The sequence below is a fragment of the Hippichthys cyanospilos genome, chromosome 1 (assembly GCF_059441005.1).
Source record: "Hippichthys cyanospilos isolate Australia breed blue-spotted pipefish chromosome 1, RoL_Hcya_1.0, whole genome shotgun sequence".
NCBI lineage: Eukaryota > Metazoa > Chordata > Actinopteri > Syngnathiformes > Syngnathidae > Hippichthys > Hippichthys cyanospilos.
Window position 1 is genome coordinate 4,603,653 of NC_142369.1, and position 14,450 is coordinate 4,618,102.

Genomic DNA, 14,450 nt, shown 5'->3' on the forward strand with positions numbered 1-14,450 from the left:
ACGTTTGGTACGGAATTTGGGGCTCGGGGGCAGCCAACGCCCGAACCCTTTCGTGGCCGGACTCAAACGTAAAAACAAAAACAAAAAAAAAATCCGACGTTATTTCTAGACAGCACCCTGGTTGCAGTTCAAAATAACGCAAAGGATTGTGGCAACGGGTGTGCAACTGATTCAAACGGCGAGCTCTGCGGGAGCTTCCAACTGATTCTAATAATTTGAATCAGGTGTGTTTGCGAGGGACCGTTCAAAAACATGCGGGATACCGGAGTTCGAAGTCTAGGAAGCCGCTAGCGTCAAATGATTCTTGCTTGTTTTTTTTTTTTTTCGCCACAATGTAACCCGGTGCCTACAAAGACAAAAGGCCTCAATTGGACGAAAACAAACAAAAAAACGCTCCAAAAACTTTCAAGAAAAGCCTTGGAAGCGAGGGTTGCGGGTTGACCTCCGGGCAAAGCTGCTGTGCATGGCAAACAGAAACGGCGCCCGCGACAGCCTGGACGATATCGTTTTGCGTCATGCAAGGTAAACGCAAGGCGGCTTTGGAACAAAGTCGAGCGTAAATTGCGGAACGAGCGTCTTCCCCTGACGTGGCTGTCTGCAGACAATAAGGCCGAAAAGGGAGAGTCAAACGAAGGACAATTTTCGTCATAATCAATCGTGGCAAAGTTCCATTTCTTTTTCAAAGCGCCCTTTCCCTTTTCATTTGCTTGGTGAACTATAAATGCTCTTTCGGTGTGCTTTACTTAACAGGGTCACTTTTTGGCTGGATTTCACTGGAACGACAGGCAGAAATTCGGACTACAAGAGTCTGGACAAAAGAAGAGCGGCAGCCAAACAAACGTAGACAACAACGTGTTTCTTGGTTGATTTGTGAAGCTGGTTATTCACTGTCTACAGCCGCTTCTCCTCACGCGGGTCGCAGGCTTGCTGACGCCTATCCCAGCTGACTTGGGACACCCTCAACTGGTTGCCGGCCGATACCGCTATGAAAGTCAAGTTTCAACGTTTAATGAATAAATGGCCCGTTTAGAGAACGAATGAATTAATGAATTACGTGCTTGTGGACTGAAATCCGCATTTGTGCCCAAATTCAATCCGTGAGCCTCTTTATAAATTAAAAGTGCCACTTGTTCCAAAAATGCTCATTAGAGTCCGCAATGTTTTATTCGTCATAAAACCTACATTGAAAGATTTATTTACCTAATGAAACGTGATACTTGTAGTGACTGAATCAAGCGATTTTAGTTATTGACGCATTTATCGAATGAATCAAACTTTTAATGAATGAATGAAACGTTTATTTCATCGATTAATCCCTGAAGAAAACAGGCATTTAGTTTCGTGCATTTCGTACATCTGCTCGTCCAAATTTGATGGGCAAATGGACAGAATGGCAATTGCACTTCGACTTCTATCCCGGGTACTCAACTCGTCCTTTACCCACCCACTGATGACGCAGCATCTGGAGCTTCAAATCTTTTCGGCGGGCGGCACACGCTTTCGGCGGCAGTTGTCCGTACGCAACCTCGAAACTTTGAGCATTCGTTTGCAAAGTAACAAAGAACACGCAAGACATGTTTTTTTTTTTCACTCTCAAATGGGCTAATCCTTTATTTTCCATGTCAACTTTGCCAAGTTACTATTAGTCGGAGATTAGCGCTTACGAAAGGTTACAAAAGCAAAAAAAAAAAATCATGCGCGGTGACTTTCTTCGAATCCGGGCGGTGCCCCAAAAGATCACACGAGTAGCCCGCAAACAACTTACACGAGATAGATCATCGGTCATTTTCTATAAACAATTATACATGGCAGATTACACTTGATTGACATAAGAGTATTTAATGATTGTGAAAAATCTTGAACATGACGCCCGGTGGCTTTCGAGGAAAGAAGACGCCATTGACTTCCCTTGCTGCACGTCACTCACTCGTCACCTCGATTGGGCCGGCGGTGGGCGGAGCTTATGTCAAGGCTGCACGATGCACGGAGGGGAAAGCAAATGAGAAAACGTGACGCGCGTTCTTTCCAGGCGCAAACGGCCACTCACCCAAAGTTCCCGATGTGGAATCCGTCCAAAGGATAGGCGCATGCGAAGGGAAGTCTCAGAGGAAGGGAGGACGCCTTGTCCAGTGGGTCGAAGCGTAAAGTGTTGGCGTAGATGACGTGTGTCCGGTTGACCTGAAAGACACGTTCGAGGAACGGAATCGACCACATTGTCTCTCGAACCCTTGTGCAACACTTTGCAAACTATACGCGTTGCATTTGTTTTCTCCCCGATTTTGCAAATGCTTTTAAAGGCGGAATCGTTCAAGTAATTATTTCTTCTCCTTCAACCACTCAAATTTTTCAGTGGCATCACTTCTACCGATAAACGCCCACTAAAACATAGGAACGCGCTTATCTACGGTCTTCCGTCTGTGACGTGGCGATGGGCGCTTTACGACGCGGCCATTATCTGGTCTCTACCGCCACCTACCGTCTTGAGGTGAGCAAAGAATGTTCCGTTTGCTGACGTAGTTTGACCGCCGCTCAAGCGAATGTTGGCAAAATCGCAGGAAAATCAATGACAATGCATCGCAAAAATTGCAATTATAATTAGCAGCCTCTGATTTAAAGTTGTATTTGAGTGAGGATCGCGCTTCAAATCTATTTGACCTTACAGTCACAACGGCCCTCTGACAAAAACGATACCTACAATTTGGCCCATGGTATTAGATGCGGTGTCAAACCTATGGCCCGCGGGCTGGTTCTGGCCCGCAAGCGGGTTCAATTTGGCCTGCGGAATGATTGTGTAAAGTATAAAAAAACAGCCGAATTTCTTCAAGAAATGAAATACTTAGAATGTTGTCTGAAGGATAGTAGAACTACCAATGCTTTTGTTAATTTTACATTGAAGTATGCCTATTTTTCTATTATTATTTTGTCACGATCATCTATTATTTCTATTATTTGGACGATTTTCAATTTTTATTTTCCATTTTTACTACTATTATGCCAATTTCACCAGTTTATTCAAAAAAAGTTTACGAAATCAAGCACTTTATAGAAATAATAGTGAAGTGTCGACCGCTAAAATCAGAGTGGCTCCTTTCGTCAAATTTTAGAACCTTTCGTGGGCCTCGAGTCAAAAGGTTTGCCCACCCGTGGTGTCATAGGAAATGCATTATGTCAATAAAATGTCCCCACTCTCAACAAAAAAAAAACCTCCGTGCGTGTGTGTTTTAAATAGAAAGCAACATCGGTACAAGGGACCCAACCAAAAAACTGAGGAGTCAAAAAGAACCCATTTGTGGGTGAAAAAAAAAGACCAACCCACAATTGTGTCAATTGGACTCGGCCCATTTTTCCCAAGTAAGAGCAACATTTTTTTTTCTTTCATTCTTACCGTCACTTGATTTCCGCAGTCATCCACCTTGGCGTCCATCTCATACCACACGAGCTCATCTTGCACCGCGACCCGGAAGGACTCGCAGGGCGTCAGGTGGCCAGAACGAGGGTCGTAACCGGCGTTTCTCAACACGCCTGAACCCACGCGGATTAGGACTTGATCGGGACCGCAAGTGAGGTCAGAAAGTGTGAGGTCTAGATGAAAAAAAGGGTTCAGTCGGTTCGGTTTTATGAGATGTTTTTAGGGCCAAAAGAAATATGGCAGCTTACCTTCACAAACGACACTGGCATCCAAGGTGTGATCCGTTGACATTCCCCCATTGCTGCAGCTGGTTACGGAAGGTTCATATCCACCGCAGTTGACGCCGCTCAACCAAACCGGTCCGCTGCCCTGTCCAAAAGCTGCATTCAAAGGCGCTTGACGAGCCCTGCCGCAGCCCACCTCCCGGCACACCACGTCGGCGTCCGTCAGGTCCCAGTTGTCGCACCGCACGGTTCCCCATTGGCCGGCGTAGAAGAGCTCGACTCTTCCGGAACAGCGGCCGTTGTCGGCGTTGACCAGCCTCACGGGGACGGGATCTAAAACCGCCACGTGCAGATCAATGCCGCCTGCATATTTTGCCTGAACATCTTGCCAAATCCCGAGCGGAGCCCAAAGAAAACGGCTGCAAGCTTTTCCTCCGGCACCGCAGTAAAGTCAATCGTTCACCTTTGTTCTTACCGTCACAAACCACTCCGGCATCTCGATCGTGACCGCAGCTCTGCCGCCCAATTTCCTCGGAGTAGCAGCTCAAAATCGAAGCTTCGTATCCGTGACACTTGACACCTTCCAACCAGACGAGTCCGCCGCCTCGCCCGAAAGCCGCGCCCTTTAGTGCCGCGCGAGCCGGGCCGCAGCCCAGCTGCTTGCACAACACTTGGGCGTCCTTGAGGTCCCAGGCGTCGTCGCAAACCGTCCCCCATAGGCCGCCGAAGAAGAGCTCCACTGTTCCGGAGCAGCGACCGGGGGAGCCGACCAGCCTCGCGAGTACTTCCGGATCTAACGTCACATACAAATCAAAGGAATACTCACCTTATGTTTTGGGTGGTTCAAAAGCCACGTGAAAATTCTGAGCAAAAAACATTGGAACTTCCTCCGAGATTTCAGTAAAGGCATTCATCACCATTGTTCTTACCTTTACAAACCACTCCAGCATCCTCATGATGTCTACAGTCGTGCGTCCCAATTGGCTTAGCGCTGCAGCTTAGTAATGAAGCTTCATCTCCTTTGCAATTGACATCATCCAACAGGATGTCTCCGCTGCCTTGTCCGAATCGTGCAATCCCGGGTGCTTCGAGAGCCCTGCCGCAGCCCATCTGCCTGCACACCACGTCGGCGTCCTTCAGGTCCCAGATGTCATCGCACACGGTCCCCCATTTGCTGTTGTATAAGATCTCCACTCTTCCGGAGCAGCGACTGGCGGAGCCGACCAGCCTCACGAGTTCTTCTAACGTCACATACAAATCAAAGGAATACTCACCTTATGTTTTGGGTGGTTCATAAGCCACGTGAAAATTCTGAGCAAAAAACATTGGAACTTCCTCCGAGATTTCAGTAAAGGCATTCATCACCATTGTTCTTACCTTCACAAACCACTCCAGCATCCTCATAATGTCCACAGTTGTGCGTCCCAATTGGATTAGCGCTGCAGCTTAGTAATGAAGCTTCCTCTCCTTTGCAATGGACATTATCCAACAGGATGTCTCCGCTGCCTAGTCCGAATTTTGCACTCCCAGGTGCTTCGAGAGCCCTGCCGCAGCCCATCTGCCTGCACACCACTTTGGCATCCTGCATGTCCCAGTCGTCATCGCACACGGTCCCCCATCTGCCTTCGTCATAGACCTCCACTCTTCCGGAGCAGCGACTGGCGGAGCCGACCAGCCTAATGGTCTCACCTGCCGCTAACAAAGTACAGATCAAAGAATTGTTGGCAACATATTTTGGAAGGGTCAAAAGCCACACCTCGAGAAAAATGCCAGGTCAGCACAGGTCCGCCCGTTCCAGAAAAACAATTCTTCTGTGTGTGTGCTTCTGTGTGTGTGTGTGTATATATATATATATATATATATATATATATATATATATATATATATATATATATATATATATATATATATATATATATATTATATACTGTATATAAGTCCTTACACGAGTCGCATGCAGTTTGAGCTGCTTGGTCTCCAAATATGAGTTGGCAAGAAAAGTTCAACTCCCCAAAAGTGGATACGTTTTTTTTTTTTTTGTTTCATGAAGAGCGGGTAATTTTCTAAGTATCCAAACATCACAATGCGAGGGCAAAAGCGCACCTTGACATTTAGGTCAGTGAAGCTGCATGAAGTGAAAAAATGATTAGATTGTGTGAGCGATAACAGAGTACCTTGCTGGAAATCAACGATCCATTTTGTATCTACTTTGCAGCACCTGTCCGCCACATTTTCAATGTGAGTTTGAAACAGTGTTTATTTCCTCGAGTTTGGAAATGAGCCAAAGTAAGATCTGACCTTTAGGGGCGCCAACAGCGGACGATAGTAAATGAGCCATTCCATGGAGAAACGTATTTTCTATCAAATTCAGAGATTCAGATCGCTATTGCAGTACAAGGCCCGGTTCGCCAAGTCAGGAGAACAGTCAGAAGAGTGAAAGTTTCCCGACCGCCATGCAGTCAGTATCCGACCTGACAGTTAGCCGGATGCAGCGCCTCTCAGACATATTATAAAAACGACCACAGGACGGCACTAAAGGACAATGTAACTGCTCCACACATTTCGTCTCATCAAGGTAGACGCAATCAATCAGATGAGGAAATTCTATTCCCAAGTGGGCCGGACCGACAAAATCACGGTATATATATATATATTCATATCATTTTCAAACAACAGCTTGAAATTCATTTATCTTTTTTTTTTATACTGTCCCGAAAAGCACAACATCACCGTGGACCAGAAACATTGCAATCGTCGAGCATTTGAGGTTTTTCATTTAAAAAAAAAACAAACAAAAAAAAAAAACGGTTGCTCTTGGCAATCCTGCTTCCGAGGGGTGGCTGCACACGTATTTGATTCGGGTTTCAAAGTTTCGTTGTTTGTGCATTTTTTGGGGGGAACGAGCCAAAAGTCAGATGTCTCCGGCACACCAGCGACTCGAGCTGGCACCATAGAAAAAGGCCCGTAAGAAGCATAGGTAATATACAGCAGTAGACGTGCAGAACTTTCAGGTGTGGACTTTTTCAACCGAATTCGGATGATGCGACTTTTCGAGCAGAAGAGTGTCAAGTCGCATCACCAGTCACTAGAGTCACTAGACCAACATCAAGCATTTAAGAAATAGCATCAGAATAAGAGGGAGCCTACCAGAAATCCGTCCGATGTTGAGCATCAGTATGAGGACTCCCAACTTGGCAGACATCTTGCAAAGGTGACTGAAAGAAAGACGGTGTGGCATCAGGTGGACGGCAACGGAACGATTCAAAAGCACTCGCTTTCGTTTGTGCCGGACTTTGAGGAAGGATCGAATTCGCGGAGCTGCTGACAATGTGGCAGGCAAACAGGTGGAATGAATGCGCTGCTGCGGGCGCTCGCTCGCTCGGGGGCGGGGCTAGATGACGGGCGGGGCCTGGAGTGGGCCTGGACGACGGCCTCGGCCTTTGGCATGAGAAAACTCTGCTCGTGAAAAAATGTACAGCGCCTGATCGAGAAAATGTCATTCGAACGTCGACTGCAAACGAATGTAAAAAGATTCAAATACAGACGTAGGAATAGGGAATGCTGTCGCTCTTTTTGTTCTGTTGGGAAAATGTCATAGTCACTCAGCCAGCAACTTTTAACATGCTTTTGATTGACAGCGCTTCTTAAACTTTCATTTGGATTCCATTTGTGTGACAACACCTTCATTAAGATTACAAATACAGATTCGCGGCCCGAGTTATTTTTATTTCATGTTATGTTTTTTCATTTACGGCCGTAGGGGAAGATCGATCGCTGTCGAAACAATGCGTTTGAAACCATCGCCTTAAATTAATTTAAAAAAAAAAAACTCAAAACGATTTGTCTTTGAATTTTGCCTTCCTTGTCTTCACTTTCACAAATTTTGACCCGTGAATCGTCAACTTGCGGTCGTCGTCTTTATTGCCGTCATCATTGTCTTTTTAATCCATGTTTGTTATTATCGTCGTCGTCGTAATCGGTCGTCTTCGCGGTCGTTCTCGTAATCGTCGTCGTCATTGTCGTCGTCGTCTTCATCATTGGTTATCTTCGTCATCACCCTTACTGTCGTCCTTGCTGTCATCGTCGTCGTCATCATCATTGGCATCTTTGTCGTTGCTATCATTGTCGCCGTCATCACCTCGGTCATCGTTGTTACCATCGGCGACGTCGTTGTCGTCGTCGTCGTCGTCCTTGTCATTGTCGTCGTCGCTGTCGTCTTCGTCGTCATCGGAGTCATCGGCGCCGTAATCATTATCGTTGTAGCCGTTGTCTTAACTGTCGTCGTCGCCGCCCGGATCATCATCGCCGTCATTGTTTTCAACATCGCCGTCATCGTTGACATCATACTCATCCTCATCATGGTTGTCTTCATCGTCGTCATCGTCGTCCTCGTCGTCGTCGTCAACGGCGATGGGTCGTCATCGTCGTCGGCATCGTTTTCAACATCGGCGTCGTCATGGTCGTCGTCCCCGCGCGGGGTCATCATACTCGTCGTCGTCCCCATCGTCGTCGTCTTCACGGTCGTCGTCGTTTTCTTCGTCAGCGTTGTCGTCGTCGTCGTCGGCACCTTAGTCGCCGACGACACCATTGGCGTCACCGTCATCGGGATCCCCGGTCCGAGCGGCCTCTGGCGTACACTGGACGTGTCGGTCAAAGCTGCCGGGAGCCAACGGAGGTTTTCTTCCTAATGACCTCCGATGCAAAGGCCCAAACCACGGAGAGGGGATGGATTCCGGCCGCCTCGGAAAACATTCGGCGGGATAGGATCAGGGCTCGCTGGCCGATCGGGACAGGGAACGCCATCCCCGCATACCGTATGTGACCAACGCGGCGGCAAGCCAAAGTAGCGTACGGGGGGACGAAAGGGCCCGCGAATGCAGGCTCTTGACCTTTGGCTTTATCTGGGGAAAGGTCAGCCCCGTCGGGGCCTCGTACTCGGCTGCCGGATCGCTCATTGTTTCGGTCGTCCGCACGTCTCCTTCAAAATAGGACTTTTAGCTTGTGTTTCTCCAATAAAAGGACGTCTGGTTGATTGTCACGCAAAGTGCTGCTGGTGCGTGAACAAACGGAGCGCTTTGTTCTCAAGCCGAACCCAAAAACAACCGCTTCCAAACGTGTCTCGCAAAAGTGACACTGTTGCAACTTACGTTCAAATAAAGAAACAATGTGAGCGTATGTTGCTCTTTAGTCCGGGCCTGGTTACATTTGTCGGAGCGGTGACGCCAGTCCCGATTCCTGACCAAACTATTCCACTGATTGCTGGCAGAAAGACACAACCGTTTGCCATTTAAACAAAACAAAACAAAACCCCAAAAAAAAAAGCACCTTTATTTGCCAATACGACGCATTATCCCAATTGTGACCGTTCATACACCGTATCATTTACCTTCCCACTTTTTTTTTTTTTTTTTTTTAAATGACATATGGTTTGAATGTTTTCATACCTAAGAAAATATGTAGGCTTAACCCCTGGGGGAAATTTGGACCAACTCTGGCTTTTTTATGGTTTTGATACGTGATATCAAGGGAAAAGCGCACAGAATAAAACACTAGGGGGGTGAATATAATGTTCAAAATGCCTTCGCTTCTAAACGCTTGCGAAAAGGGAGGTTGAGAGTTAGACCGTATAGGTTTCAAATTCAGCCCATTTCGGGCTCATTCACCGCCATTCAAAATTGGAACTATTGTCACTTTTGGACATTTTGAAAAGCCCATGCTTTATAATGCAATCACCCGATTTTTGCAAAAATCCTTTCAACGGCAACTCACCACGGGATCGCAAGAGAAATGTTTGTGTTGAAAGGCCAAAACCACCGGGCGGCGTTTTCAGGCCTTTCAATGACTTCCATGATTGGCTTAGCCCGGACTCCCATGTGCAATTGCAAAAGTCTTCAAAAGTCATAATACTCTAATTATGCAATAAAAAATATTCCAATTTCATATATTTATAGATATACAGCGTAGTTACTTTTCCTATCGTTGCATGTTTACAACTTTTGTACATAAAGGAATAGGGCTGATGCCATTGAACATTTTAAGGGAGACAGGTAAACATATTTTTATATTTAACGATGCTATGACCCTGTTCAAGTCAGCCCGAGTTGGGTGATATTAAGGCCAGGCTCGTGAAAAATCCCCGTGATTAAATGGGTTCATGCTAACAAAGAAGGGCAATTGCCGTTTCAATTTAAAGGCTAACAGTTAGCATGGTTCAACATATGTCGGCAGGATCCATTTGAATCACCCTCCGAAACTACTGGGAGTACAGAAAAAAATGCAACACGGAGGTCACATAGCTCATAACTTTCATCGCATCCCGACTCTTACAAAGATACATTTTGGGCATGCTTGGAAAATATATCGCCTTGGATATGGCCAACTCGGAAACACGCAGGACCAAAGTCTTCTTCGTTTGCTACATTTGGATACTCCCACAAAAAGACGGCGGCACATTTTGCACTTGTGCTTGAGTGCTTGTGTGTGTGTGTGTGTGTGTGTGGGGGGGGGGGGGGGGGGGGGCAAAAGGAGGGATGCAAATTGCGACTTGAGTGACATGCTTGTCAAGGTTGCCTCATGCATGCTAAATGAAAGCTGCTTTGTTCGACTAACACAATTTATATAGCGTTGGGCGTAATGCATCACAAAAAGGTAATTATTGTCATTGCGTTTTACCGTGACATGGTAGTGTAAGGCATTACACTCAAAAAATAATTACAATCTGACTCGATACAATGACAGTAACGCACGCTACAATGCATTAGAATATAGAGCCTACACAACGCTCCTAACCCGTTTAAATTCATTATGTTAATTGAAGCGGTTGAAAACATGAATGCTGTTCATTTGGATGCCTTGAGATGGCGCTGGTGTATTGTTGCTATGCGGGGAACTTTGTTGCGGTCGACTATTGTCGTTGCACGTTTTTGTTTTTGTTTTTCCCTTGACAATTCCAGCGGTCTGGGCATCATTGAAAAATCCGATATGATCGATAATATTTATTTGGGGATTATTTATTTTTTGAGCATGCAAGTTTCCAAAAGTTTAGTGCTGCATTTCGAATGCCAAATCCATATTTGCAGGTATGTTGGTGAGAGTAATGTACAAGTGATGCAACAGTAGTGTAATAGCTTACATTTCAAATAGTTATATTATCCTTTAACTAATTGGTTCGGAGTGACAGTTAAGTAATAAATAAAAAATACACTTGGAAGACAGAAACTTGCCCAACACTGCTAAATACTGACATCTGCTGGATTTGAAAAATCTCTGCAGGCAACCCACCTGACTGACTGAAAGGAAACCGATTTGATGACCTAGATCAGTGGTCCCCAACCTTTTGATCACCGCGGCCCGGTCAACGCCTTAAATTTAGACTGCGGACCGGGGTGGGCTATCTGTTCTAGAAAAACACATAATCCTTGTCACTACGCCTCAGATTTATATTGATTTATATTGCGGACCGGCGGGGGGGGGGGGGGGGGGGGGGGGGGGGGGGGGGGGGGCTGGCTGCTTTAAAAACCACATCACAAACGTATGGGCGGGGTATGGTATGGACTTTTTGACCACTTGGGGGGGGGGGGGGGGGGGCTGGCTGCTTTAAAAACCACATCACAAACGTATGGGCGGGGTATGGTATGGACTTTTTGTCCACTTTCTTTTTAATCGCGAGAGGGGAGGGGAGGGGAGCGAGCTTGCTGTGCACTTCACAGTAGATCCGGATAAACGAGCATTACTGAGAACTTTCACTTTTCTGGGATGTGATAGAGCCAATATTTTCACCGACACCACTTTTATTCTTTGCGGCAATACTCGCCTGCCAAAAAATAAAAGTTTCAATGTCGCCATCGAGTGGTCGTGACCGTGCTAAACATTGTGCTGACAATGCTGCGCTATCGTTAGCTTAGCACAGTAACTACGGTTCAACAGCTGTTAAGTGAAGCTAACGCAGCGCATAGCAGTTGTCCCAAGTTCTCGCTTCCGCCTTTCGACAAGCCAGGTGAGGGCTCTTGCTTGGCTCTGTTTCGTATTGAAAGCTCAGCTGGCCGTGTGGGTTCGCTCCCGGTGACCGCAAAGCGGCCGCCGTGATTCATTCCTGCCCCCTTAGTGAGCCGTTGAATGTTCCCGAAGTTGATTGGCTGTTCGCGACGCGAAACGCGGATAAAGTAAATAAAAAATAACTTCACTCAAAGGCGCCTCTCCCTCTCGTCACCGCGCGCGGCCATTTGCGTCGCTCCATTAGCGTCGCCCGACGTGCATTCGCGCCCAGTCACGCGAACTCCATTGACTACAATACAAAACGCTCCGCTTGTTCGCCTCGTTCGCGTTCGGTGCACGCATACCATTAAACTATATCATCTCCAAAACATTATTTCGTGTGCAGCCCACGCGGCCCGGTACCAGTTGATCCACGGACCGTTACCGTCCGCGAACCGGGGTTGAGGACCGCTGCCCGAGATTACACGATAATATCGTTCACGTCTTTGCACTTGTGTTTTTGAAACAAATAATGGCAACGGCGCTGCTTAGCGGAGCACGTAGAAGACATGACGGTGATTGAAAAGTCTATTCATCCGGTGCTGCGAAATCACATCCACCGGCAACCCGTTTGTCTTTCTTTCTTTGTAATTCGGTTTAATTTTGCCTGCTTGCATTGGTTTGCGTTCCGGGAACTTACCTTACGTTGCAGTTTCCTGCTTGACGCATACTTTTTTCCCGTGAAATCGAGACAGTTAAGCAAAGCACACCGAAAGAGCATGAAAAAGAGAGGGCGCTTTGAAAAAGAAATGCCACGATTGATTATAACGAAAAATGTCCTTTGTTTGACTCTCCCTTTTCGGCCAATTGTCTGCAGACAGCCACATCAAAGGAAGACGCTCGTTCCGCAATTTACGCGCGACTTTGTTCCAAAGCCGCCTTCCGTTTACCTTGCACGACACAAAACGATATCATCAAGGCTGTCGCGGGCGCCGTTTCTGTTTGCCATGCACAGCAGCTTTGCCCGGAGGTCAACTCGCAACCCTCGCTTCCAAGGCTTTTCTTGAAAGTTTTTGGAGCGTTTTTTGTTTGTTTTCGTCCAATTGAGGCCTTTTGTCTTTGTAGGCACCGGGTTACATTGTGGCGAAAAAAAAAAAAAACAAGCAAGAATCATTTGACGCTAGCGGCTTCCTAGACTTCGAACTCCGGTATCCCGCATGTTTTTGAACGGTCCCTCGCAAACACACCTGATTCAAATTATTAGAATCAGTTGGAAGCTCCCGCAGAGCTCGCCGTTTGAATCAGTTGCACACCCGTTGCCACAATCCTTTGCGTTATTTTGAACTGCAACCAGGGTGCTGTCTAGAAATAACGTCGGATTTTTTTTTTGTTTTTGTTTTTACGTTTGAGTCCGGCCACGAAAGGGTTCGGGCGTTGGCTGCCCCCGAGCCCCAAATTCCGTACCAAACGTTCCAAAGCCCAAAGGAAAGCGATGGCTTTGGGCCGCGGCCATTTGTCGCCTGACCATGGCGTAACATTTCAAAGCGTCTTTTGCCAAATAGAATTGTTGGTGATGTCATCAATTAACTGTACTTTATTGAAACATTGCTGTACTGAATTCCGTATTAGCGAAACGTTTCATGAGCTGTGCGTAGATTTAATTCATGAAACTTTTGCTTAATCAAGTCTAATTATTTCATGGGAGATTTATTTTAAGCCTCTTTTCCGCCGCGAACATAATGCCGTTTTTCTTTCGAAGAAAAATGACAAGGCGGAACTTTAAAAAAGGGCATAGAGAAAATGGCAAGGGGGAATTTTTTTAAAAGGCATTTTTTAAGTTGACTATTGCTACGTGGTTGCCTGTGTTGTTTGCCCCCCCCCCTCCCCCCTCTAGAAGGGGAGCCGCTCGCCAACGTCCACGTCCCTTCTCCATTCCTCGGCCGATGACGTTGGTTCAGAGCGCGCAGCAAGAAAAAGCACATTTTGCGGCGCCTAATTCATTCATTCTTCTTTATTGTCATTCTTAAATAAGTGTTGGCGTTAAACGTGAACGTTCCATAATTTGCGGGGGGGAAGCAGCCAAAAGCAGCAATCGTATTTCGAGCTCCGATAGAACTTCGTACTTTGCTATTATATACACACACCTGAAACATTTTGATTGGATGTAAAAGTTAATCATCCGGTTCATTAGTCATTTAAAACAAGCCGATGGCATTGCGCAAAATTGCAATTTGACACGTGAGTTAATAATCCATTCGAAAGAGTCGTTCGTAAGATTTGATGGCGATGGGCAAAGTTGGAAGTTTGAGATGGCGTCGTTGTTGCGCCATTGGAATTCTGAGAACGTACGACGCACGAAATGCAATTCGGCGCGCTTGTAAGTCTTCACCCTGTGTTGCTCGATTTTTTCTGCGAATAAACTTTCTGTTAGCATTCAAGCGATGGGATTTTAGTGCCGTTCATTCAACCATGTCAAAACGTGAGGCGAGGGCCCCCCCCCCACATCCGGAAATGGCGTCACGGCTCATGGCTAAAACTTGACCAATTTAGCCGTCATCCTGCTGCCTCACTGAGCGCCTGTCTTCCGCAACGTGACTTCCATTCTCGAAAGGCCAACCGGAAGTGTGTCACTGACCGTTTTAAAAGCCCACCAAGCCGCAACCAAATTCTACAAAATAAAAGTGCCATCTTCCTGGGCACAAAAATAAAATCATTCATCCTGCAACACAAGGGGAATAAAGTAAGCGCCATCTCATAGTTGCGCCATCTGACAATTTTCTTGCCAACAATGCTTTGGAAAAGAATCGTTTTTGGTGTCTTTTGGATGCAGTCACATTACCATC

At 46.5% G+C, this 14,450-nt stretch overlaps 1 protein-coding gene across 3 annotated transcripts; it reads right to left on the reverse strand.

Moving 5' to 3' along the window:
* Positions 1 to 1,593: 1,593 nt before the first annotated feature.
* Positions 1,594 to 12,511, reverse strand: LOC148428696 (scavenger receptor cysteine-rich domain-containing group B protein-like). 3 transcript variants are annotated; one of them, XM_088423761.1, is made up of 9 exons: positions 12,308 to 12,511; positions 7,981 to 8,289; positions 5,011 to 5,322; positions 4,563 to 4,874; positions 4,109 to 4,426; positions 3,658 to 3,966; positions 3,386 to 3,582; positions 2,048 to 2,178; positions 1,594 to 1,972 (listed from the first exon to the last, which is right to left on the reverse strand). In XM_088423761.1, exons 2-9 carry the CDS (start codon positions 8,234 to 8,236, stop codon positions 1,924 to 1,926), a joined length of 1,884 nt encoding a protein of 627 aa, XP_088279887.1. In that variant the 5' UTR covers positions 8,237 to 8,289; positions 12,308 to 12,511; the 3' UTR covers positions 1,594 to 1,923. The 3 variants fall into 3 exon arrangements, with proteins under 3 accessions (XP_088279887.1, XP_088279896.1, XP_088279903.1); XM_088423770.1 differs by lacking the exon at positions 7,981 to 8,289 and adding an exon at positions 6,781 to 6,848 and having other exon boundaries at positions 5,011 to 5,328; positions 12,308 to 12,506; XM_088423777.1 differs by lacking the exons at positions 7,981 to 8,289; positions 12,308 to 12,511 and adding exons at positions 6,781 to 6,848; positions 10,915 to 11,045 and having other exon boundaries at positions 5,011 to 5,328.
* Positions 12,512 to 14,450: the final 1,939 nt, after the last annotated feature.